At 42.4% G+C, this 27,291-nt stretch overlaps 1 protein-coding gene across 1 annotated transcript in view; it reads right to left on the bottom strand.

The window, feature by feature from the left end:
- pola1 (polymerase (DNA directed), alpha 1) overlaps positions 1-27,291 on the bottom strand; it is a 51,031-nt gene that overhangs the window by 23,551 nt on the left and 189 nt on the right. The window contains exons 2-33 of the mRNA XM_068582203.1: positions 26,674-26,801; positions 25,938-26,034; positions 25,775-25,852; positions 25,544-25,656; positions 25,373-25,435; positions 24,116-24,217; positions 23,858-24,011; positions 23,598-23,763; positions 23,294-23,466; positions 23,050-23,162; positions 22,716-22,829; positions 22,555-22,629; positions 22,279-22,417; positions 22,035-22,189; positions 21,828-21,912; positions 21,615-21,676; positions 21,215-21,304; positions 20,991-21,107; positions 20,730-20,905; positions 20,393-20,522; positions 19,615-19,734; positions 19,451-19,532; positions 19,243-19,373; positions 18,884-19,033; positions 18,537-18,659; positions 6,391-6,423; positions 5,605-5,697; positions 5,289-5,494; positions 5,042-5,174; positions 3,973-4,104; positions 3,573-3,747; positions 2,790-2,971 (exon numbers count right to left, since the gene is read on the bottom strand). Coding sequence (XP_068438304.1) covers positions 2,790-2,971; positions 3,573-3,747; positions 3,973-4,104; positions 5,042-5,174; positions 5,289-5,494; positions 5,605-5,697; positions 6,391-6,423; positions 18,537-18,659; positions 18,884-19,033; positions 19,243-19,373; positions 19,451-19,532; positions 19,615-19,734; positions 20,393-20,522; positions 20,730-20,905; positions 20,991-21,107; positions 21,215-21,304; positions 21,615-21,676; positions 21,828-21,912; positions 22,035-22,189; positions 22,279-22,417; positions 22,555-22,629; positions 22,716-22,829; positions 23,050-23,162; positions 23,294-23,466; positions 23,598-23,763; positions 23,858-24,011; positions 24,116-24,217; positions 25,373-25,435; positions 25,544-25,656; positions 25,775-25,852; positions 25,938-26,034; positions 26,674-26,801 — 3,890 coding nt within the window. The remainder of the gene's footprint in view (positions 1-2,789; positions 2,972-3,572; positions 3,748-3,972; positions 4,105-5,041; positions 5,175-5,288; positions 5,495-5,604; positions 5,698-6,390; positions 6,424-18,536; positions 18,660-18,883; positions 19,034-19,242; positions 19,374-19,450; positions 19,533-19,614; positions 19,735-20,392; positions 20,523-20,729; positions 20,906-20,990; positions 21,108-21,214; positions 21,305-21,614; positions 21,677-21,827; positions 21,913-22,034; positions 22,190-22,278; positions 22,418-22,554; positions 22,630-22,715; positions 22,830-23,049; positions 23,163-23,293; positions 23,467-23,597; positions 23,764-23,857; positions 24,012-24,115; positions 24,218-25,372; positions 25,436-25,543; positions 25,657-25,774; positions 25,853-25,937; positions 26,035-26,673; positions 26,802-27,291) is intronic.

Raw genomic sequence — 27,291 nt, forward strand, 5'->3', positions numbered from 1 at the left:
ATGAATAAAAACGGGCAACGGTAATGTTGCCTACAATCCCTTCTGACGTCTCACACAAATACTGGGGATGCTCTCAATTTCCTGCTCCTAAACGGGGTTAAAAGTGCTGAATGATAGGAATGTCTGCACAAGACTGCATTTAGGGTCTGCTAAATAATCAGGGCCCCCGAGTTAAACCACCCACCAAAAAAAAAAGAGTAGTCACCATAATTAAACTCAAATATACAGTTGCCCAGGTTTGGGTTATTGCTTCAACTACGTTTCTAAAGACTCATGTTTCCTCAGTCAGTTTGTTAAAGCAGATGGAGCAAAACATGTCGCAAATATTTGCCAAAACTGAAGTTACCATATTTTTACATTGTTTCTCACTGAAATACATCTTCGGAGTTGTAGTTAACATCTGACATTTCATGTTTTCTTTCCACAGCTTGTACCTTTGAATTTCCATCAAAGAACCAGCTATTTTCTAACAGTCGTTTAACTTTTGCCCATCCAAGATGTGATATCTTTCCCCCGAGTAAATCTAATTTGCATCCATTAATAGGCTTTCAGAAGACAACGGCACAACGGCTATTAGAGGGAGGCATTTACTACACTCAATGCAATACCTACTATCTCCCTCCCACCAGATTTCATAAATGTAACATCCTGTGCATACATATGTGTGCACAGGGATTTATCACAGCTAAGCAGTTATGTAACATAACAACTTGGCCATTAGCTTTAAACCTCTTCAAAAGAACACGTCAGCGGCACGAAGGGCTGACAGCACCCCGGAGTCCAGTACATTTTTACATTAATGTAGCCTGTAGAAAACAGGTCAATGGGATCTCTACACCGCTGAATTGCCCACTTTAAAGCAAGGCATATAGTTAATGCAATAAAGAAAACTAACTAAATATGACAGCTTTAAACACTCGCACCTTTAAACCTGAACCATGACACAAGTATGCATGTGACAACCCTCTAGCACTCTCCCACACAGCGTTTTTTTTTTTTGTTGGCCGACATCTTTCTTTTAACAAACCCCCACATTTTCTGCCAGTTCAAGTTAATCAAGTCATTTGACTCCCTTAATATGCAGCTACACACATTAACCCGCTCCATCTTGGTCTCTCCGCCTCTTCTTTATGTTTTTTTTCCTCCTGTCTGCTCAGGATGAAAGCAGCCTCCCTTCTTCTTCTCCTCCTCCTCCTCTTTTATTTTATCTCACTTGTTTCATTCCACACTTCATTTTGATAACAGGATCCTCCCTCCGAGACAAGCTGTATCTATAAAAATCATACAACACTCCTCACTTGCCTGTAAATTTATGGCTGCAAAATTAAATGAAAATATGAAAACACCCAAAGTAGTTTTTGTGTTGGTGTGAGACCTCTGGAGGTAAGAGGAAACAAGGATTGTATCTCCAAACACACTGTCCTGTCTACACTGTATTGCCTTCAACCCCAAAACACATGTGACAATGTAAATGTAACTTTAACACTACATGTCTGGGTAATAAACACAGTGTGACCTCTACAAACCTGTATAATAATTGTATTAACATTCATCTACCCTTACTGTTTTCCTTCATGTCTTGGCCTAACGCTCTATCAAAACTCTGGGAAACCCCTGCCGTTTCATCCAGCCTTTTCTCCCTCCATACTTTATCCTTTCATCCCCCTCTACCCGCTACCCTCATCAAACAACTTTCCTCCTCTGTCTGTCCTCCATCATCCATCACCACCGCCTCCTACCATCTCTGGCTCTGTGTCAGTGGTGGAGTCAAGGCCCATCTGTCCTCCCCTCTCACTGAGCTGTTAGACCATGTTCACCACCCTAATTAACTTACTGTCTTATCAGTTTCTCTGTGTGTGCATGCATGCCGGCCTCTGACGCATGTTGGAAAATTAACCAGTAATCAGACAAATCCTGGGTAGTTCAGCCTGAAGGAATTAATACTGCCAATTTTTCAAGGCCATATTTTACGGTTAAAATAACAAAATTAGGAAGTTGTTTTTTTCTCTGTGCTCTACCAGAATCTACCGCTTCTCTGATATGTTTTATGTGTAAGTGTGTATGCCGTTTAGTAACGGATATCAGTGTGTGTTTGCTGCATTGTGTAAAAACATGCGTGTGTATTATACTTAATTTAATGCAAGTTCTCTCTGCCAGCAGAGGACAGAGGGTTGTCAGTTTTATTAGTATCTTTCAGACGAGAAAAGGCTGTATGCCCTGCTCCTCATTAGAAGCTGATAACACACACACACACGACCTTGGTCTGACAAATGGTAGGAGATCATTTTGTGTGTGTGTGTGTGTGTGTGTGTGTGTGTGTGTGTGTGTGTGTGTGTGTGTGTGTGTGTGTGTGTGTGTGTGTGTGTGTGTGTGTGTGTGTGTGTGTGTATATAGAGCAGCAGGGGTTATGGAAAGGCTTTTCAAGTTGTGGAGTCCAAACTATGCCAATGAAAACAGAGTCTGTATTGGAGCCAGGCAGCTGTCTAAAAATACAGACAGAGACACAATATGGAGGATGACTAAAGCATGAATCCTTCACAGGAAGTTTAACTGAAATGCCTTTGAAAACACTATTCTTCGCCATCCAAAGAGTCTTAAATCGTTGTCTCTATTGATTAATCCATTACACCTGTGAAACACAGAAAGTATACTTTGAAGTAAAGTGAAAAAATACATGTTCTAAAGTTTATGTACACGTGGTATGTCTTGTTCCATGGCCATGAAAACACAGCAGAAGATTAATAAAGGACGTTTGTGACGGCCAACAGTGCATGAAGACTTCTACTCACAGCTCCTTCAAAGACGCTGTCGTATACGTTGTCAGTGCCACATTGAGGGCAGGTGAAGGTGAACCTCTCACAGTCTTTATAACGCTCTTCGTCGGTCAGCTGGACCGGCGCTCCCAGCGTGCCATCCGCCTCTTCCTCCCTCTGGTACTGCTGGTGAGCCCGGAAATGACTCGGGTCCAGGCCTGGTATGAACAAAAGAAAATTCTGCTTCACACCACAGATTGTTTTATCCGTTTTATTTACAAGCAGACAGGCAGAGCAGACAAAATACTATAATACAAATTTTATGACAATTAGACAACAATGAAACATCTATTTTGTACTTTTATTAGGCTGTTGTGATACAAGGTGTGACATCTTTTCTATCTTTGGCTGCCTCAGCTGTCACCAGACTATAAAACCGGAATTATGACTAATGCGAACACATACATAAAGAGAGATTAGTACTATCACTCAAAGTAAGCTGTGCCCCATAAATACCACATGGTCATTGTTTATTTATATAATAGTATGTCTGTAACAAGCAAATGAATCATTTAAATCACAATAAGAACTGTTATGCATGTTGTCGTCAGCAACACCAATAAAAACATTTCACACGCTAAATTTGTATTAAATACTTCCATGGAATATTTATTTTTGGATTAATTGTGCAATTTGTCATATTTTTAAGGCTTAAGAAAACCTGAAATTCATTAAATCCTAATTTAATTTGAGTGATCGCGGTCATCCACTCTCAATGACACTGAAGTCTTTAGTCTATCTGTCATGTCGTTAACTTACCCAGCCACGTGGCGATGAGCACGCTGTCGATGCCTTCAATGGGGTCACAGATGCGGGACACCACAGGGTGGACCTGCTGGGCGAGGTAGTACTGAGTGTCCACACTGAGACCCTCCTGCTTCTGGAGCTGCTCTTGAGCATAGGCCCTCTGAGTGGCTGCCAGCGTGGAGCCGTCCTAGGGGACAAAGAAAAGACATACAGCGGTGTGAGTGCTAGCTTGTATTTCTTTACTATAGCGTACCCAAATATACACTTACATTGGTATCGATCAATCCACGTTGTTCAGTGCATTCTGGGATTTGAATGATTAGGTGTTGAAATGCAGGTATAAAACCCCTAAAATGGCGAGTGGACCATTGTCTCAAGAGACAGTATCTCAGTTTCTCTCCTAAACACACACCTTGCAGATGATGTAAGACACTGTATCTCCGGATTTGACGCGGCGACCGCCCTGGGAGTTGATCCACAGAGCCACATGGACGTGAGGGAGGCTCTTCTTATCTGGATAGTCCTGAGGATCTTTGGTCAGAGCCTGGAGTGAAGAGCGCGACAGCAGCAATGAATAAAAAGGTCTGTCTGAGGGGATTAGTCGACGTGATCGTTCTAATTTATTACAAACAAACATCAATTTGTGGAACATGCGTCGGGGCCTCACAAGAATGGCTTCAGCCGGTCAAAACATGCAGCGCTGTCTCCTTGTTACTTATTGTACCAACCAAAGCATGACATACTCGGATTGTCACCATGCTTCATCTAACATTTATATTCTTGTTTACTTTGACGGCCAAGTATTAGTGAGAAAATAGCTTCAACTAACGTCAGATTGATGTTACAGTCTGGGACTGTTGTTACAATCCCTAAATTGTTTCAATTATTTCCCTCGCCTCAAACTTCTGCAAAAATAAATTTGCCTTGCGATTATCTTAACTGCATATTACTCCAGATATGAAATGAATCTATGTCATAACTTTTTGAAGTTATAAGCCAAAAATACCGATTCTGCAGAATGGGTAGTGATTACATTAATCTGTGTCGCAGCAATTCTTTTGGATTTGAGGTCCAGTATATTTCTGATCATGCTGCTGATAAATAAGGTCTATTATATTGTTACATTGCAACGATGATTTAATAACATATTGAGATAATGATGAGAACATTTGGTGCAAATTAATTGTTCTATTAGTCGGGAACTTAAAAACAATCCTGAGAAGAATAAAACAGTTGTTGGATTAGTTAACTCATTGAAAAAAAGTCTTTTGCCAAAAGCTGCATCACATACAGCAACAGCAAATACAACAGAACAAACCCCCAGAGCCTCACATAGGGTTTCCCCCACTTCACACTGTGTACACTGCACATGTGAATTGCTGGTTGTCAAGAGGAAGCACACCACACGACTTATTTAAGAGTTCAGGTTCAGGCTTTTCTATTCAGGTGTGCAAGGTTCATACATGCAGCCGTGCCCTCACCTTGTTTATCTCAAACTGGTTGAGTGGAATGGTTCCAGCTGCTACTTTTTCTCCCACCTCCACCAGGTGTTTCTGGATGTTCTCCACAATGACATCTCGACTCTGGTCTGACAGGATTTGACCGATCACGTAGCTGCAAGAGCAGAAGGACACATTATATTGCGTATAACGAGAATTTAAATGGATACTTTGCGATGCCCGACGGGTAGCATTCAGTCACAACTTCAGTCTGGTTTATCCAACGTACTTGCCACATTCCTTGGCGAGGTCACACCAATCCCTGCGGACGATGTCCAAGCCTTTGAGTTCCTGCTTGACGCTGTATCGTCCTTCGCCGTGGTTCTCCACCACCAAGGCGGCGTATTTCTTCTTCTTCAGCAGTAAAAGGGACTTAAACACACCGTCGATGTCGATCTCGAGCAGTTTGTAGAGCTTGTTTACTTCGGCCTTCACCTGGAAATAACAAACACACATATGCATTCAGTGTTAAGCTCAAATATCGGACTGAAGAAAAGGGATACATGGCTTCTACACTGCTGGGAAACACCTGGAGACAAACAAACCTTATTGCCAAGCTTGTAGACTTCCTCCAGAGACCTGCTGTTGGTGTTGATCATAATGGAGTCCGTATCTCCGTAGATGACTTCCAGATTCATCTGAGGCACATAAGTGGAAAATTAAAAAAAACTCTTATTATGAAGACTTTAAATTATGGCTGAACAATAAAATAATTGATAACAATGTATTTATATTTTAATTTCTAATCAGTACTTGTTATTAATACCTATACATACATGCACACATATACAGTAGAGAGAGAGGGAGAGAGAGAGAGAGAGAGAGAGAGAGAGAGAGACAGAGACAGAGACAGAGAGAGAGGGGGGGGAATCAAATATCATGACTGTCAGAGTTATAATACCGGACTTCTTTTTATACACATAATTGCTCAATTCACTTCTGCAGTCTACTCTAAGGTATTGTATATAGCTTGGTCTCCATTCATTTCTTTGCCACTTAATTTCATTAAAAATATATATTCTTAGCCCGTTTTTGTGCTGCTGTAACTTGTTAATTCCTCCCCAAGCATCACAATTAAATAACTTCATAAATAAAAAGAATAAATAAAAAACAAGATTTCTTTAAATCAGTAGGATGTATATACTGTATATATACACAGTATCATCATCAGTGATCCAGCATGATAAAAAAAGTATTGTGCACTGATATTTTGAAAGTATTGTTACATTCACGGACAATTCATCCCGGTACAGATTTAAGGGCATACCCTTCAACAGTTTTAACATTTTCCTTTACAAGATTAGTATTATATTAGCTTGCTAATAACTCACCTTCTGAACCAATTCTTTGGTGTGCATCAGAATCTGAAGGAGAACACAAACACAGCAGTATGAATGGGGACTGATGCAAACAGCAAAGAGCATTACTGCATATTAAGCATTTGAGCACAGTAAACAAACAAATCACTGAGGAAGAAACAACGATTAAATATTAAGTTTCCATGTTATTTATTCTCTCTGTGTGGCGCGTGTGTGCAAGCATTTGTGTGGACATTGGAGCAGAGCAGGTGACTTGCTTTTAAATGGGGGATAATTGGCTAAGAGGGCAATTATGAGAGCGTGCTGTGACAGGCGTCTATTCAACCCACACACATCCTAGCCGAGCAACACACACTCAAACACGCACGCACACCTTAATGACTCGTAATGGCCTTTATCACCCACAGAGTGAGTGACAGACAAATAAGAGAATTCTGTTAACGCAGGTTGTCCACTGTCTGAGTGTGTGTGTGAGTGTGTGTGAGTGTGAGTGTGTGTGTGTGAGCGTGTGTGTGTGTGTGAGCGTGTGTGTGTGTGTGAGCGTGTGTGTGAGGGAGAGATCCGAGCAGCGGAGGGATCCCAACAGGTGGGGGCCCAGAGGACGGGAGGGCAGGGTGGGGGCTTCGGGCGGCTAATCTGGGGGGTCGAAGGGATGGAACGCAGTGTGACCTGTCACCAGCAATCTGCTCCTCAATCAACCACGGCTGCATATACACACACACCACGACTCGCACTGTGCTCCGTGTGGGGACAAGGACGTGGCTATTTCCGAGTGTGAGGAAGGGGCGGGGTCAGGCTGTGGCTGGACTGGGGGGGGTCTTCCACTCCCTGAAACCAGAGTGGGACTTAAGCATGCTTTATGGACTGCTACATACCGCTGTACAGCGGCAGGGGGAGTTTGAGTCATTCACAGAACAGCCTCCTCCATTAGGGACTACAGTCAAGGTCAAGGTCTCACCACAAACACAAACACACACACATACAAATCTTTGCCGAAGCACATACTCACTAAATTGTGCAGACAAAATGACTAGACCACTCTACTGCTAGTCAAAGAGACGAAAGAGACAAAAGAAAGAGAGGGTAAGATGAAATATGTCTAAGTACAGTCAGAGAAAATCTTCAGAGCAAAGCCAACCCCGATCTTTGAGGCATTTTCATCCACATCGCCCCAAAAAAAAAGGTAAACATTTGTGCAATTTTTTTCTAGATATACAGTCGTCCCTTGCTATAACACGGTTCACCTTTCGCGGACTTTTTTTTGTTGTTCCTTTTTCTTTTTTTACAGTGTACAGTATGAACGTGCATTGTGTTCTGCGCCCTCAATAAGCTGAGGGACTTTACTGTACACCTTGTCAATCAGTCTCCTCCGTGCAGTGTCTCCTGTACAGGACAGAATACGTCCGGATAAAAAGTCAGCGGAGCGGCGGCCGGACAAAAGGGCCAGAGGACCTCGTAGATTGATCATTAAAATGAAATTTATTCAACATGTTTGGGCTTATTTTTTAAATCCACGAAACTTTGAGAGTTTAAATAAGAGAGAATTGTGGGAAAATGTTAATGCCCGTCTGAGAAAAGCGTATAAAAGTGTGTGGTTAGGGGTTTTATGGCCTTAAAACATGTATAATAATGGTAAAAAATAAAGCTCACTAGTTCACGGGTTTCGTCTATCGCGGGTTATTTTTGGAACGTATCCCCCGCGACAAACGAGGGACCACTCACCACTGTAAATCAAATTATCAAAACTCATGAATAAAACTTTTTTTCCTTCTGCGTTAAAATGTGACTGAGCCAAAAACTCGAGATGAGCTCACTCAGTCCCTTTTAAAGATTTCACATATTCATACATTTTTGACCTTGAACTGGGCCGAGCACTAAAACTAAGAATGCTAAAGTAAAGCAGGCTACTATCACAGAGGTTGGTATGGGGCGGACCTGCAAAATGTAGTACAGCTACCTAAAGAAACATCAATACCAGTTCAAGTCTACACTGTTTTTACAATGTTTTCACTGCTTTATCTTGCCGTCTGACAGCCATTTCCGACGGGGAAGTAAAACCGTCATATTTATCCATGTTATCTGCAAAGCTACAAGACTCCATTGACAAAAACAGTAATTTTACATCACTGAGCATAAAAGTTTCCGCTCTACGGTCATGTGTGTTCTTGTGTCTGATGGCTTTGAAGAGAGCATGAAGAACGAGGCCGTCTGGACGGCAAGCGTGAAAGTATTCTGAATGTAGTGTACACTTAAACTGAAATACATTTTTTTAGTTGGGTGGCAAAAATATATGTTTTGTTGCTGCCCCTCCACAGCTGGACATTGCTATGCTACCGTCTGTTTCTCCACAATAGGGGCAAGCCCACAGCCATCTACTCAAGGGAATATACCGACTATGGATCAGGAACTAATACAACCCTTCTTCAAGAAGATACATGTCTAGCCCTTTAAATGGCTAGGCATATTGGAGTCATATAAATAAAGCATGAAGCCAGGTCTTGGGGTCCCTTAAAAACCAAATGTTCCTTTCATAAATAGGTTGTTCTAAACCTGGAAAATCCTGAAAATCCATTACTGCCACAAAGTAATCCCAATCATTGATTTGAAACTTTGCCTAAAAAAAAATTACACCCTGGCTGTGCACACAGACAACAACACTGCGTGAATAAACACAGCCACTTTATTCATATTAGAATTGTTCCTCTAATTCAGCCTAAAATCGAGCTGGATCAGGTATCGGCGAGTATCCACTGATCCAATATCCCGCTATCATATCACTTATCAGTTCATTTACACTTCGTAGGAGGGGGAGCAACATGCGTGTCCCTCGCTGCACGATCGGTACTGTGCACTGGTAGAAGAAGCTAACGAGTTTCTTTCTTCACCTCTGTTGAGAGTTGAGCATGCACAGTTACAAGCAGGCGCTCGTGGAGAACTAGCAAAAATGTTCGCTATTTGGCAAGTAACTAATTTTACACTGGAAAATGTTTAAGAGTGGTAACTGAGCTCGTCTCTGTATCAGAATAGGTATCAAGAAGGGGAAAAAGTATTCGATCATCTCAGATTTATTCGAATAGGACCAATGTTATTCATATTCACAGAGTAAAGAGTTCCTGGATTGTATATCTTATCGTCACACACACCTTAAAACAACAGAACATCTCTAACACAGGCCCATGTGTTTTAAGACAGGCATGTTTTCAGTCCATACTCTACCTTAGTATATATTGTACAGCAAAAACTCTTAATGTTGACAAATCTCTATTATGTCTTGGTGCATGTCATAAAATTGACTTATCTACGTTTAAATCCAGCCTCCCCCTCCGTAAACTACGGGCTCTTCGATAACTTCTTTTCATCAGCAGAATAGAAGCGCTGAAAGAGGGGCCAGATGGGAGGAGGAGACCGGCATGATCGGAGAATAGATGGAAGGAAACAGCAGAGCAGTGATGAATAGAGAGATGTGGGAAAGACGGAGGCAGAGCGGCAGCAAAGTGAGGCGAGCGAGGTGAGAATGCGTTGATGTAAATGATGTGTGGACTCATTTAGACAGGTTTTCCATATGCTGTCAGTCCCAGCAGGAAAGACTGCTTTAAGGAATGAACTGTGTGAAAGACAAGTCGTTTGACCATGATGCAATTGACTGTGTGTGTGTGTGAGCACTCATCTTGAAGCACATACCAACGCACACATACTATATGGACCAATGCAAACACATAGCCGCAGGGGGTACAAAGAGTGTGTGTGTGTGTGTATGTCGTCCCTCTGATGACTACACCAGTCAGCACTGTGCATGCCGCTCATACTGGACCAGACAACTGAAAAAGCTTGACTCGTATTACTTTGAGTTATCCCGATGCCGTGCCCTTCAGGAAAACCAAAGCGATTTTTCACATCAACCAGATTAAAGAAACGGAAACAATGCAGAGCTTCAACAATTAATCAAGCTTTTTTTAAGCAAACCTTCTTTGGTTTAAGCTTGGCGGATGTCAATGTTATTCCACTCTTCTTTGGAAGTAAACTGAATATCTTCAGTATTTAAAATGGTCGTGGGATTAAATAAGACATTTGAATAAGTCAACATGAGCTCTGGTAATTTATGACAGTCATTTCTCACCAGTGGCTGGCATTTAGCGATCCAAATGAATTACTTTATCTAAATATATCTCCCCAGTCCAGATAAGTATAATTTCTCTAAATTCAAATGCTATGCAATGTGTAATAGTTTGTATAGGCAAATCTCTTCTTATCATATTTGCCCCAAATACAATCTCTACGACGCTAAACCATCAGTTAAAATCCTCCAATAACTAAATCTCCTCTTTCTGCCACATCTTTAAGCATCACTCAGTCTTCTTATGCTTCTGCCTCTCTCACTTTCACAGCTCTTGTTGTTAAATCCACTGGACAATAATTGTGCAGTTCAACCAACAAGTGCCCCGCTGTGTGAAGGATCAGGACACAATACTTTTTTGGGGAGAAAAGAAAGATGATTTAGTATTTATTTTTAAATCATTCGTAATCGCTTACTTTGCGAGCCGCCATAGGGGGTTCAGGTATCACTTTACATTCTTTGGGCTGCGAGAGATGAAGGAGGTTCAGAGGTCAAAGGAAACTGCATATATACACATATACAAACACATTTCCAGTAACTATTGCTATTTGCATGTCTTGAGACAACTATAAAGAACACAAGCAGAACAGTAAATACGACGTGCAGAGAAAAGAGTAAGGCAAGGAAGAAAAACAAGTGTTTGCACTGAGCGCTCTTCCCCAACCACACGATTAAACTTATACAAAACGACACGCGGACGCGCTGACAAATGGCACGCTGCTGCCTTTTAGTTCAGGTCCAGTTCATGTTCACACTGACTTTTAACAAAGGAACCAAGAAAACAGTAAACATGACTTCACAAGGTCTGACATCCTCCATCATGATATTTTTGTGCCTTCTAGCTTACATCAAAGTAATACTCCTAAGAATGTCAGTTCCACTAAATTCCACAGACATAAAAACATATTTTAGATAAACCGGCCACTTGCAGCTTAGAGCTCCTGCAGCCTGTAGCTATAATTTTGGCCCTGACAGACGTACATGAGAGTTCAAGTGTTCCCGCAGTATTTCAACACTGACTTGCACAGCTTACAGGTGACATTTTCACTTTGTACTCCCCATTTTTAAAACCTAATGTACCCAACAATCTGCCTTGAGACTTGAGGACACAGACTTCATGGCGTCTGACCCTGCCAATGTTGCTAAAAGATGTAGTTGGGTTAAGTGGTGCTACTGTAGTGTGTAACACTCAAAGCTGCCATGAAAGGAACGAGGGAGACAACTGCAGGAGCACAGGTTCATGATAAATGACAAATCTGGTTCAGCTGACTGGTGCAGCCGGATGAACCAGAGTTTTCAGAACAGGAATAAGATGGAAAAAAGTGACATGGATTGGGTTTATATATTTTTGCATTTAACACCATCTAAATTGCAATGTGTCCTAATATGTTCTAAATCTGCACATGCCCAGTATCTGACTTTTCCCAGCTTGTGATCCCTTTTAATTTTGTGTTTTTAACAATGTCTCATGTCTTTGCATGTGCACCTGCTGCCTGTACCAGTTATACCCATTAGCTGTGCGATATTGCACCCCGTCATGCTAATTGATGAGCGGTTCAGCCTTGTTGTGATATCTGGCTTCTCCCCCAGCTGTTGCTCACCCATTTGCTGGCCTTATCTAGAAGGGATTTATGTGTCTTGTTGTGATGTTGCTGCATGTATTTTGTTCCACTTCCCCCACCTCCTCATCAAAATATCTTTTGTCTTTTGCCAGGCTGTCATTTTAAATAAGAGTATGGGTCTTAACTGATCTGCACTGGATGAGTGACAAATGGTTTACAGATTGAAGGGAAGCAATAAAGATAATACAGAGATATACACAAACGTAATACCCCTCCCACAGACACACATACGTATCACCACCCCCTCCGATCAGGAGATCAGAGGCAGCATGTTAAACCTCAGTGCGGCAGAGGACCCTTGTAAAAAGAGCCTGGGGCACCAGTGACGATTGTTTTGAAAAGCACTCAGCTGAAAAACATTTTGGGATGACAGTCGGCCGACTGAAATAGCACCTGTGGAGGAACACACCACTGTCAGAGCTGGGGGAGGGGTGCATGAGTGCACACACGCTAACAAAATCTCTCACACACAAATGCATAAAAGATTCATAGTACCTCTTCTGCTACTGTGAGCTCTCATGTGAACACACCTCCATACACAGCCAGAGTATGAACATCCTTCTTTCACTAAAATGATTTTACTTGCACGCAAGAATGCATGAATGCAAAGACCCCCACACACACACAGAGACACACACACCTGTCCTGGCAGATGCCATTGCCACGTTCTCATGTCTGCTCCTGGGAGGGTCAAGCTGTTGTAAAGCTTTGTCTGCAGCCGTTCATCAAAAATAACTCGACAATGACAACAATCCTCCTGCTGTCTGGTCAATTAAAAAGGCGGCACTTTGATAGCTAAACACGACACATCCAGATGCGTTACTTCATCCGTGGAACAGTCAAAATAAATCACCAATGAATTCTTCAAATGTTGCTAGGCAAATAAATAATGTGCAGGCACTCCATGAGCTCATTTTAAATGTGATATTTGTTATCGCAGGTGGTTCACTAAGATGATTTTTTTTATTATTGTGCAATTTAAAAAAGGTCTATTATTAATCAGTATATGTTTTTTACCACGACAATGTGATTTGATTCCCTCTCCTCGATCTCTTCAACACCAAACATTTAAAAGAAAGATGATGTCCCGTAAGTGCTGGAAGTACATAAGCCACTGTTTGCAATCAAGCTCACCATCTCAACTTAAAACAGAAGGTGACGTATCAATGTCTTGTTTGCAACTTGTTTCCACTGCACCGAAGTGGCCAAAACAATCAGCTGTTCAAATATGCTGTGTGAATTACTACTTTTGGACTTCCCCTAAACTCAAGGTCAACAAATGCAGAAAAGTAGATAAAAAAAAGATCACGTTCATGTCATTAATCAGGGAACGTTAAGGATTTAATAGAAGGAACAAATGTATCAGCTCCTTGTCAAGTCAGCTAAAACCATGTAATAATCATCCTCTCATTTACAGCTCTATCAGTGGCCTTGACAAAGACACCATATGTGGGATCAATCCGTAATGAATTATAATCCCTGCCATTAGCCCGGTCTCATAAGGCCTCATTAGCAGGTGTTACTAAAGTCGCAGTATGGATTCTGAAACCTTGTCCTGTCCGCTGTCAAGCCAAAATAGCAGTACTGCTCCCATGTGACGATTTGTTAAGTCCACTCCTATCAGGAGTAAAGCCAGCTCGACAGACTACGGGCCCATGGAAACATGCAGCCCTCATTTCCCCAGACGTGAGCACTGACCCATACACACAGACTTACATCTAATTTGGGGAAATGTAAAATTGACCTATGTGAATCTGAGACAGAATGAAAGAATCTTGAGAACCTGAATGAAAGAAATGAGGACAAGAATATTGTCTTACACTCACTCACACACACACACACGGTTTAGGTATTCCTGCGTCTAATTCGGGGAAATGATTTGTGATTCCTGAGACGAAAGGAATGATACAGAATCTGAATGAGAGATACCAGACGCAACAATATTTACTTAGACTTAATTACAAGCACCCTCACACACACACATAGAAGTTTAACCTAAACCAAACTCTGACCTCTTCACACCCTCGGCTCCTCACTCTGCATGCCATCCAAAAATGTGAACTACGAGCTCCTGTCAGGCTGTTTTTAAACACAAGGACAGAGACTCAATTACAGCAGAATGGCTTTCACGAGTCATCCTCCATCCCGAGACACACACACACACCTGCTAATGGTTGTCAGATTTGCTGGCAAAAGGGTCAAATGTCAAACCAATCTGCGTTCCACCACAATCAACGGCTTCAACCGGCCTCTGTTATAACATCACTTGATTAGGTGGACACACACACACACACACACACACACACACACACACACACACACACACACACACACACACACACACACACACACACACACACACACACACACACACACACACACTTTGCGTTCAGAGACAAGAGATGGTTTGCATATTATAAAAGTGGAAAAACTGAAGAAAAAAGGAGCTACCAATTAAATATGTGTCAACACATTTAAAGGACACTGCAGGCAAAGCAACTTGTGTTGTGCCCTTGACTGCTAACACACTTCTCTATTTGCTTTGACTTGCAACATTAACACAAGCATCGGAAATTAACACCTACAGCCGGCCAAATGCTGCAGAGTTTTTTCCTGCAACTGATCTCTGATCTGCAAGAGCTTCTGTAGAAAACCCTCATTTTTCTGCATTTAGTTCTCTCCATCTGTAAAGTGAAACTGTCACTTGAAGTCAGGGATACACCAGCCAGTGGTCGGCAGACAATAAAAGTCTTCCTGGTATGACAAATGCATTTATCAGCCTATTATAACCACATGCGTGTAAGTTGTCAGTGTTCCACATCTCGATTTCTCTGCACCCAACTGTTCTCTGGCGAACATACAAAAGAACCCAAAAATAACACTGAGGGGTTGAAGGGGACATCAATCTGTGGCTGTGTAATCCTAAACCTTCACCTTCCTCTTAATACCCATCATCCCCCCCTTAATACCCACGCACATACCAGGACAGAGCAGGGCCACAACAAATGGTCCCCCGACAAAGGGCAGAGTTCGGCCAGTAGCACTTGTGCGCACACACGCATTGACACATGTACGTCAACACACACGGATGGATACGAGACATACTGAAGAAGCACACACAAGAGTCGGGAGGGAAGTTAAGTGGGGGCTTTCCCCTCTTAACTTGGCAAGTCTGATCAGAAGAGCCACCGCCAAGGGTCTGTCATCCCCCTCCGAGCCCCCTCGTCTGCACCCTCCCAGGGCTGCGAAACCACTGTGGCCCCCCGACTGACCCATCCTGCCACAGGGGGGTTAGGCCTCAATTTAAAACGAGAGTGCGAGAAAGATGAGAGCTAAGCCAATCAATAAATACACAGGACACATGCACATTCGCCCGCACACTCGTCCAAACAGATGAAGGGAGCGCGGCGAGGGGTGGATTTACACTGCGGACAGAGCAGTGGTCTGTGTACGTGTTACAATTACAAAAATAAAAAGCCTCCTAAATCTTGATATGAAAGTAGAGTGCAAATGTGACGATAAAATGAGGGGCCGGGGTGCAAACGGCAATACCCACAAATACACTCGAAACTAAATGCCGGCCGGCCTTTCTGGCTCGCTGCAGTCGGAAACTACCACGAACTGCTTGGCTTACGGGTATTAAACTGTTGCCTGAACCAAACTGCTCTCGTTTTCTTTCCCCAGAGTCAGCCAGTATTCGTAGGGTCAGAGTCCAATAGCTCAAATACTGCGGTTTCATAGAAGCGGTCTTAACTGAATCATGGTCAATCCAGATACCAAAATATTTAGCAGGGTTGGATAGTTGATCACGGGTACTCAAATAAAATGTCCAGTTCGACCAACCATAACAAGATATCAAATATTTTGAACTGAATAGCCAACACAAAAAATGTCCAAACATAGATTTTGGAGAGTACTTAATTACCCTACACATTATTCACAGCATCTCATTTACAGTGGGACACCCTAGTTGTTGATGACATGCCCCGGCAGTATAAATAGATGTGTGTCTCGGATCATGGATACAAAGTAAACAAAACAGTAAGATTGTGCAAAGTGGGATCTCCTGCTACCTCAGCAGGTTGAGGTCCATGCCAGGGAATCAGCCCACTGTGGGTTCAGATCCGACTGGTGACCTTTTGATGCGCGTCTCTCCAATCTGTCATGTGCATGCAATGCACTAATGAAGTTGAGGCCTAATAAAATACAATCTAATTAGTTGACTGTCCCCTCATTATCCTGGCTGGAGGCAAGGTAGCAGATTTTTAAGAGCTTTACATTATCTGGAACTGTTTGACTATATATATATATATATATATATATATATATATATATATATATATATATATATATATATATATTCAGCTTAATATATTCAATATTTGCCTTTATTCCCAAAAAGACTATTTCTACTAAGCTGTTTACATGGCAAACAATAATGAATATTCCATTTATAATCCTGTGTACGTGCAGCCAAGCATAATTCCGTTTTATGAATTACTTCAAATTAAAAGTATGGTCTTGGATGGCGTTTAAAGAATACAAATCCATTTTCACTTTAACTCCCTTAGTTCACAGTTAACTTTATACAAAGTTTTTCTTTTTCTTGTTGTGTATAAGCCCACCACAAAGTGTCGCCAGTACTCCACCATTAAAGGCTTGGGTAAGCTAAATATTCAATCCTGATATAGGTAATGTCATATCTCAACAAGCAAATAAAAACATTTTATGTGTATAAAAAAAATAGGTTTTCTGTTCATTCAACAATTAAATAGTTAATATGAAATGACCAAACTAAACTCCTGTGTACATTAACAACTTGACAAATGAAGAGAGCCGTTCTCAAGAAATTATGAATTTTCTGAGAAAATGGAGTCAGTGTGCGCTTTTTCTTATCATTTTAGAGTAGGTAATTGTATATCATGATATTGATATGATTTCATCACGATATTATTCCACTGACAGACGTTGACAGCTCTAACTGTAGGGTAAGTGAATGGATCCCCATTATACATGAAACAAACCTAAACTGCCACCATTTTGCTACAAAACACTTCAATAAATCTACAAGAGCTTTGAGGAAATGTTGTGTTGTTTTTGTTGAAGGGTTAAAAATACTAAAACAAATCTGTTGGTAATTACAACATTCTTATACTATTTAAGGCTCTTTAACCATTAGAAATGCAGACTTGAATTAGGTGATAATCTGTTCAACATAGCCTACAAGCAACTTGCAAAATACAGCACCGTCACCATCTCAGACAATGTGGATGCAGCTGACTTTGTGGTTGTCCTGGGTTAAATAAAGCCAGCACGAGGTAAACATTTGATTAACCCATCCGTCTCCGACTGTTAACAAAGATACAAGCAGGAAGTCTGCAGGGAGAGAAACTCCTACCTGGACCAGAGAATCAAATGTGCACCTTTTACAAAGTAGCATTGTCAGCTGAACAACAAGCATGACTGGAGACACAAATGGACTGACAAAATAACACACACACACACACACACACACACACACACACACACAAGCCCGCACGCACAGTCACTGCCATGCCCTCTATTAGAGAACACAATGAGTGTGTAAGGGGATCTTAATGAAGGACTCCCCTGAGGCAAAGCTTGATGCCTCTGCTGAGGATGTGTACTGTTGGAGCTCATTAAATGAACATGAGTACTATGACAGACATGGTGGGAGAGGGAGAGAGTGCGTTTGTGAGTGGTATTCAGTTACAATACCAGATTTAGCCGTTTGTGTTATGCAGGACAAATGCCTCTGTGTGCCGATTTATTGAACATATGTGTCTATTTTGTTCCATTTGCGTGTGTTGAAAGAAGTCATTACACAACCATACTTTGCATGCAGCGATTGTGAGCGCCATGTGTGTGCGCTAGTGGCATTTTGTTACTGGAAAATTCTTACACGTCGCTATTGACATCACAGACAACACAACAGGTCTTTTATCCTGACAAAATGAACTTGAGGGAATGATCATATTTGGAAAAGGGAAGGGCACAGAGTGAGGGGGGAAGAAATAATTTGGTGAACGGCATGACAAATCTAAAAGCAGAAATAGAAGATAAGGAATAAGTCAGAAAAAGGGGAATAGAGGAAGGAGTGGAGCGTGATGTGAAATCTGATGTAGCAGTGCCCTCTTGTGGATTACAATGGAAGTGTTTCTTATTTTCTTCTATTGAACAATTGATTCTAAAATCAGAAAAAGACTTGGGGTTATGCTCATCATTTAATCAATGTTGAGTGTCTGCTTTAATTGTACCCTATAATAAATGTACACCTTGAGTTTATCCGTAAACTTATTTTAGTTCAGAACATTTGGATCTGTACTGGCTATCAAAAGGTGCAACAGCTAAAACTTTTAGGCTCCCAGGTCACTGCTGTGCAGCGTGTGGGTTGGACTCACCTCTCGACCCTTGTGTGTGACCAGCGCAGCGAGCGGCTTGGCGTAGAAGCGACTGAAGCTGAACCCCAGGCAGCCGTACATACTGTTGGCAGTGAGCTTCAGGGCCTTCTGACGAATGTCGTACTGAAGGACAGACGGACTCAAATTAGACCAAAACAGATGCACAGAGTTGGAACTGTCCTTGAAGCTAACCAAGGTCAAGAAGTTGTCTCAAAGGTAAGCAGAAATGGTCGACGACAGAAACATCACAGGGAAGTGCAAGGCCACAGATGTCCTTCACCATGTGTGGTTTGTGGCGTTAAAGCGTTTCAGTGTGCACGTGTGGGTGTGTGTCCGTGTGTGTGTACCTGCAGGTAGAGGTCTGGGTTGAGGTCTTGCTGTTTCATCAGCTGTTTGACCTGTTTACGCCGCTCGACCAGCTTCCTGATTTCTTTGGGCAAGATTCCCATCTCCAGGTTCGTATCTGGAATTTCGGGAATCTCCTCGGACCAATCCTCCTATTACCATAGACACAAGAGTTGGAAGTTAGCAGGATGTTTTCCCTGGTGGGAAACAAAAGATCAGGCTGGGGACGCTGTACACCTCTGAACAAAGATCATTGGGCTCAATCTATATCTATCATGTCTGTTACTGCAAATTGTTTTAGATTTACTTATTACTGAATCCTTGTGACAAAAACACATCAGTTTCTACAATAAACAAACACCTCATTCTTCTTCTTCTTGTCTCTGTTGTAAGCCTCCCTCTGTACAGTGGTGAAGCAGATGTTGAACTCTTGTATGATTGACGGATACAGGCTGTTGAAGTCAAGCAGCAGCACAAACGTGTCGTAGAAACCTGCAGAGAAAAAAGGAAGTTATTAAAAAATGTAGACGGACAGAAAACAAGACTTTAAACTAAGAACACAGACTTACCAACTTTCGGATCCAGCACCAGACCTCCAGCATAGGCTGCCTTCTTCTTCAACTTGCCTTTCCCAACGTCCTCTCCCTCGACCTTGGACCAAGAGAAAACAAGCATGAAACATGTGTCACACATGACTGTACATTACTAAAGAATAGGCCGTGTGTGGCTTTACCGTTTCCAGCTGTGTCTTCTTGAAGGAGGGTTTGTCAGGAACGATGTAGTTTTTGTCGTGGAACGCATGAAGCAACAAGAACTCGTTTCTCTCAGCGCGACCGCCCATCAGAGTACGAGACTGCAGAGACAAAGCAGGAAGAGATAACCGTTTGACCGAAGCAGGATGCAAATAACATAACCAAAAGAGTCAAGAAAACAGAGGTTGCATTTAACTTGAGCAAACCTGAAGCCAGGCTGAGGGGTGATGGTATCTTTATGTAAAATGCCATCTTAGCCCACTGTATTGTATGTTATAGTGTGTCCTTGCTGCAACAGACTAGTTGATCATTACACGGCGGCTTTAAACTTTGATCAAGACTTATTCAAATCTTTTTTTTCTTTGTTCACAATAGAAGCCTTTTTTCTGCAAACCGTTTTTTTACGGACTCCAATTTTCTGTATTTTGAGCTGTGCAATAAGCAAGAAGAATTGCTGGCAGGAATTCAAAAACCTCAATGATTGTCCAACCCTGTTTCTGTTGTCTTGCGTTTAAAATGATTTTCAAATAATGTCGGTCGTGCGTACACATGCTGGCCAGATGCATTTTAAGCGCGTCAGTTATTTGGATGTTAATATGACCTTTAGCCTTATGTGAAAGGCTGCAGTTGTTTTTATTGTTTGAGCTCAGTAACACATTTCAAGGATAGCTTTGTTCTGACATTTCATGTTTGTTTGTTTAGTTCTTTTTTGCAGTTGTAGGTGGCTGTTTAATGAAGATAAAGGAAAAAAAAGGTTACCATGACATTGCCAGCGATGTTGGTGATCTGCAGCGCCAGTGGCAGCACATTGAGCTCACACATGATCTGGAGGATCAGCTTGGCGTCTGTCCATGTCAACTCCAGCAGGTAGAGCAGGTGAGGAGAGTCACTGATACGAACACACAGACATATTTTAGGATACAGTTTTTTGGGTTCGAGTGGAGTTTTGGCAAAATATACTTACTGTTTAATAACACTTTGCATAGAGCAGATCAAGCAAGTTACTGTGTTGAGTCATCGTTTTCTGTCCAGCTCAATTTAAAAATAATTTTATTTTCTGATTTGATGTCATCTTTTCTGTCGAGGGCATACGGACCTGTAGAAATTCTTGATGTTTTCCTGAGGGACTGTGACTCTCTCCATCTTCAACACCTGTGTCACCAGTTCAGTCAGATGATAACTTTTACAACGAATCAGCTCCTTGGCCGACATTTCCACGTCGCACACCAGACGGCCGCAGGTGGCGCTCTTCTCTGCAAAGGAACCGCGACCCTGCCGCATACAACAGCGTATAGTGACTTACAACATGCGGTTAAAACAACAAATATATATTACTACGAATTTCTCTTCTTCTTACCCCTAGTTTGGGCATATTGGCCCTTCTGAGGCGTCCAATCTTAGACCAGTGGGGAACCTTGCACACATTGATCCTCTGCAGAATCACCTCCAGGTCAAAACCAAAGATGTCGTGACCCTGCAGGAAAAAAATAAGGATAAGCATACTCCTTTTTACCAAGACGAAACACTGCAACGTCATCTGAAATTGTATGCAATTACGCCATGCAAACATGTCCTACTCACCACCAGAACATCAGGGTCGATTTTGTGCATCTTGGCCAGGAAGAAGCCAAGCAGAGTCCGCTCTGTAGCAGCAATCTCCACTTTACCGTTCTAAAAGAGCATCATCAGTCTTTTGGTCAAATACAATAAAGAAAACGGAGGCAAATATGTACTTTCCATCAATTTAAATGCAATCTAACATTTTGTATGAATTAAACCAAACTACCATTTTGTGAAGTACAGTAGAAAACATGAATAAAGTTCACTATATTGTTTGTAGTCCCTTGTTGGTCATTTTCTATCCCCGTTACATCTGTAATTATCCTGTATTCAAACCACTGATCTTTCTGAAAATTATAATTATAAAAACACAAACTTTTACTGTTTCTTGCACCAAGCTGAGCTCCTATTGGCCACTCACCCTCTTCCTCACAGCATCTTTGAAGTCGTAGGGGAAGATGCAGTCAGCCGGTTTACTGACCACTGCAAAGACAAAAATGAATTAACAACAATTCCAAAATATTTAGCATTTGACCTTTCTCTCAGATTTGTACTTGTCAATTTAACTTTGAAATTCTATTGCCCTCGTGCAGTACAATGAAAACAATTAATAATGTGAGTTTAATCAACTTACCACAAAAATGGTTCTGGTATGGAGGTTGAGGTGGAGCTTTATCTACATGGAACTGGTAGTGGACGAGAGCAGCCAGGGACACAATCTGCAGTGGAACAATTATATCATCAGGTTCTTGCTCATATGTCATGACAGACCTCAGTTTGTCCCAGCACTCCATGAGATAGCACGGGTTAAATAAAACAAACTCATCCCATTCATTCTGACCTCGTTGTGGTGCGTCTTGGGGTTCTGGATCGTCTTGAGGCTGATGGACATGACGGTGATGGGCGGAGGTGACAGGTCTCTGACCACAGTGACCAGGTCACTCCTGAGGGCGAGAGCCTCCACCTTACACCAGCTGACCGGCTGGCTGATGAGCTCTAACACAGACAAAGTGGGTACATGTGAATTTTCAAACATAAAATTCATTGTTCGCGTAAAAAATCCAAATCACGAAAATCCTTCTTACGTGGTGTCTTGATGTCCAGCCAGCAAGGCCCTTTAATCTTCCTGCTGAGGAGGAAGTGCTCCAGGCTGGAAGTGTTGGATCCAAAAATGTGGGAAAAGGTCGCCCCCTTAAGGCTGGAAGGCAGCGCAGGGAACTCAGCCTGCAAAACCAATATTTACCACTTAGACAAACAGGTTATTTTATTTTACTTATATATATATATATATACACATATATACATACACACATACATACACACACAGACGAAAATCTAGAAATATGTGCACATCCACTCACAGAATATCTGACTTCCAGGTACTCGCTCTGAGTGGACACATCAGGAATCTCAAAAGCATAGCTCTTCTCTACTTTCTGCAGAGAAAAACAAGCACCAGTTACAAACTTAGCAAATCTGCCAGAAAGCTACAGTACAGTGCAAAACCAAAGTTAGCACCAACCTTGGACTTGAACTTCATGATCCTGAACTTCTCTGAGAGTTCGTTAAACTCCTGGTAGACGTCCATCATGCCAACGGGAGTGTCCGTCACCTCCTCGGTCTTGGTGTTCACTTTCTGTTCATGGAAACAGACCCAAAAAAATATATTTGAAGTGACTTGACCTCTTGTCACAGTGATTAGACCAAATATCTTGTACTAAAAGTAATGATTCATTGAGCATATTGAGGTATTCAAAAAAAGTATAAAAAAGGGAAGAAAACCGGTTGTTTCTGACAACTCTTCAATCTTGTTTCCATGATATACTGGCAGTAATGCAACAGAGCAGGGAACTTACATATTCACGAGGCAGGAAGTACATGGTCCGCTCAATGTTCTTGACAGTGACACAGCAACTGACATGAGACTTTGCCGACTCAATCCACACTTTCCCAAACAAGTACACCACACCTAGGTGAAAGATGAGTAAACATATACAAGTGCTTGAAAAATCTGAACAGGACCTTTGTATTCAGAAGAAACATGATATAGCATCCACTATACAGTATTTAAATTCACTCAAGGAAATGAATATGCCTTACCTGGTTGGCTGTAGGGTTCTTCAAAGGCATCCAACCAATAGAAGCGGAAAACCTGCTCCCCTTCTGCTCCCTCCACCAGAGGGAGTTGGCTGGAGTCAACCTGTATCTCTGCTGGAGCCTCACTGACTCCATCATCATCCTCTTGTCCCCACGAGCTTCCGATCCTGCTGGATCTGGACAGAGGGAGGAAGATGCTACAATGGAAGCTTGTGTTTTGCCTTTGAAGAAACATGTTTGTTTTTCTTAAGAAAAAAAAACATTTCTTTCAAAAGTAGAAGCAAAAAAAAACAGATAAAAGACTTACAATAAGATCTGGTCCTGCGGCTCTGATTTGGGCTCCACATTAACTACCACCATGGCCACTTCATGTGAAGGCTCTGCATTATCTTTAAGATCAGGCATCTCCTCCTCAAGCCCGACCTCCATCGGCTCATCAAAGTCCACCCCGTCGAATGCCAGAGTGTCATTAACTGAGAACACGTTTCCAAAAATGGAAGTTCATTATTGTTGCTTGAAGCAAGAAAATGGGCAAACGGCTAGCAAAGCTGTATCAGTGTTTCTCACCCTGCTCTTCGTTCATCTTCTCCACTTTCGCCTTCTGCTTCTCGACAGGAGGAGCCGGTGCAGAGGAAGGGAGGCGGGCTGATGACCTGGGGGCCGGGTCACAAGGTGGTGGCCTGATAACTTTGGCCTTAAACCCACTAGCTGAGGGTGACTCCTGGTATTACAGAATGGACATACAATAGTTTACAATTATTAAACTGTATAATTTGGCAAGAGAAGTAGTTTCCAGACACTTCCAATGATGAGTTTAAAGGATACCTTTGACATCTGAGGTTTGATCGAAAAGGGATTCATGGGTGATCCAAGAGACTTCTTTTTCTTCAGAGTGACCAGTGAGGGAGGAGTCAGAAGAGTTGTTTTCTGGGAAGACAGAAGGAAAGAGAGATTTTAAAAGCAAATATTACAACATCTTTGATTAGGAATGAACAATGAAGAGGTGGAGAAGTTGGCTATAAAGACCACCGAGTAAGAAACTAGCCAAAACCATATTAACCGACTGTAAAATTACTAAACCGTCACAAGTTTCATTATTTTAAATCATTCATCCCTCCCTTTGAAAAACACTGACTTGCTCGCTCATTAAACATCAGCTAAAGGCCTGTAAATGTCCAGGAACCATCGGGTCATTTGTGGGAAACACTGTTGACGTTCATCATCTGCTGTTTGCAGATGATGTGGTCCTGTTTGCTTCCTCGGAACGTGACCTCCAGCAGTCGCTGGGGCGTTTTGCAGCCGAGTGTGAAGCGGCAGGGATGAGGGTTAGCGCCTCCAAATCCGAGGCCATGGTTCTCTGCCGGAAACCGGTGGATTGCTCCCTTCAGGTGGGGACAACATGCCTGCCCCAAGCGAAGGAGTTCAAGTACCTCGGGGTCTTGTTCACGAGTGAGGGTAAGGTGGAGCGAGAGATCGACAGGCGGATCGGTGCGGCTGCAGCAGTAAAACAGGCGCTGTACCGGTCCGTCTTGGTGAAGAGGGAGCTAAGTCGGAAGGCGAAGCTCTCTATTTACTGGTCGGTCTACGTTCCAACCCTCACCTATGGTCACGAACTCTGGGTCGTGACCGAAAGAACGAGGTCGCGGATACAAACGGCCGAAATGAGCTTCCTCCGTAGGGTGGCCGGGCTCAGCCTTAGAGATAGGGTAAGGAGCTCGGACATCAGGGGGGAGCTTGGAGTCGAGCCGCTGCTCCTTCGTATCGAAAGGAGTCAGCTGAGGTGGTTCGGGCATCTAATTCGGATGCCTCCTGGACGCCTCCCATTAGAGGTTTTCCAGGCACGTCCAACTGGGAAGAGGCCCCGGGGAAGACCCAGGACACGCTGGAGGGATTATATCTCCCGGCTGGCCTGGGAACGTCTCGGGGTCCCCCAGAACGAGCTGGAAAATGTTGCGGGTGAGAGGGAAGCCTGGGTCGGTCTGCTGGGTGTGCTGCCACCGCGACCCGACCCCGGATAAGCGGCGGAAAATGGATGGATGGATGGACTGTTGACGTTCTGCATTGTCGAGCTATGGTACCAACCTCAGCGTGCAGGTCCTGCAAGATGTCTCCTAACAGGTCATCTTTGGACAGGTCCACGTCTTTCTGAAGTGACAAAATGATGCCCATAGTCAGGGCAAGAGCGGGAAACCGTGTAGAACATCTCTTTTATTTGAAGTTAAACTCCACACAGAGCAGTTAGCAGAAACGCACCTCAGCAGGCCTCTTGACATGACTGTTCATGAACAAGCTCTTGATGGTGTTGGGCTTCGCTACAGCAGATTTCTTCACATTTTTTTTTAAGTCTGCTCCTTTAGCACCTTTTCCTGCAAACGAACAAAACATATTCACACTAAAACAAACACAAAAAAATGCCTCAAAACTATTTACTGTACACAACAATACACATAAACTGTTACAATGCATTACTGTATGAAGGTTTACCTTTTTTGCTTTCAACTACATCATCGTCCAAATCATCGTCAAAGATTTCTCTTCCATCCTCCACATATCCAGTTCCATCTTAGAGATGGGAAGCAAAGACTTTAACTTTCGACGTCACCATCACACATATTCATTCCCGCAATGGATATAGCAGGAGACTCACCATCATCAATGATCCAGTCATCCTCTTGTCTGTCTCGCACCATCTTCGAGTACTGCTGCTCGTCCACCTCCTCATACACACTTGTAAACTCTTCCACCTGGAAAAGACCAACACGGGTTGACCAGAAACTATATAACAAGGACTCCTGAATATAAAATATTGTATTAATACCATAGAGTATGTATAAATATGCATTAAATAAAGAGTATATACAAAAATATTACAGTTAAAACACAGGGCTGATTATTTCTAGTGCCATTTCATCTGGTGTTTATTCTTTCAATTCATCAATAATTTACTGTGTAATATTTCCAAAAATAGAAAATTATGCCAGAGGAATGATTATTCAGCATTTTTGTCAATTAATTATCCAATAATCAACTCATATGGTTGGCTCTGAAACAGAAGAATGCTCTTCATGATGGAAAACATTCAAAGGGAACCGCTCATACTCAATGGAAATTTTATATATTGTTTTAATAAAGTATATATATATATATAATTTTCTCTATAAACTACTTTCTTCGAGCACAGAGATTTTGTCAACCTTAAGGCCAGGCCAGTACAAACTTTGCTAATGGATCTAACAAGTGACTTGATGAGGCTGTCACTGTATCATTAAGTGAAGAAAAAAAAACATTAACCAATCCCACACACTGCGTTTAGTTAAATGAGTACACACTGTTTGTGTAATATCCTTGGTCACGCGTCTCTGCACTACACTTGGGTTCCTCACCTCATATTTGATCTTCTCGCCCAGCTTGGCTTTCTTAAGCTGCTCCAGTGCAGACTTCCTTCCCACCTTCTCTCGCTTCTCCCGCTTGGAGCGAGACCTTGCCAGACCGCAGGGATCACCTCCATCGTCTGAGGAGAGGGACGCATCGACATGGCGCCGCAGAAGCAGGTATGAACGTGACCTCTCTTGCAGAGGCGTATAAGCAAATACTGCAATAAAGTCACGATTGCAGAGAAGTCTTTGGCGGACACACAACAAGTGTCTCCGACCTCTGCTATTTGAACACGACAGCACTACTTAGTGGCACTGTGGTAACTTATTTAACTGTCATTTATACGAGGATTCGTGCATGACTACATCTTAAAACACAGCGCCAGTGAAGCTGCAGTGGAGACAAAGTGAGCTCTGAAAATGACAACAGCGCACCAAAGTTAAAGTTAGCACATCACCCATGACTGTTACTCTCTCCTAAGCCTTAGACGCACTAGACTCATGTGGGAAACTGTTATTTTAACTAGTTACTGCATTGAAATACACTCAGAATTAATGGCCTAAGCCTGCCCCTTGTTGTAGAATAATAGTGTAAGCTAGCTAACGTGTTAGCTAACTTCTTTACTT

This window comes from Clinocottus analis, unplaced genomic scaffold (genome assembly GCF_023055335.1).
Source record: "Clinocottus analis isolate CAN_PGR_092001 unplaced genomic scaffold, fCliAna1.0.p SCAF_18, whole genome shotgun sequence".
NCBI classification, from domain to species: domain Eukaryota; kingdom Metazoa; phylum Chordata; class Actinopteri; order Perciformes; family Cottidae; genus Clinocottus; species Clinocottus analis.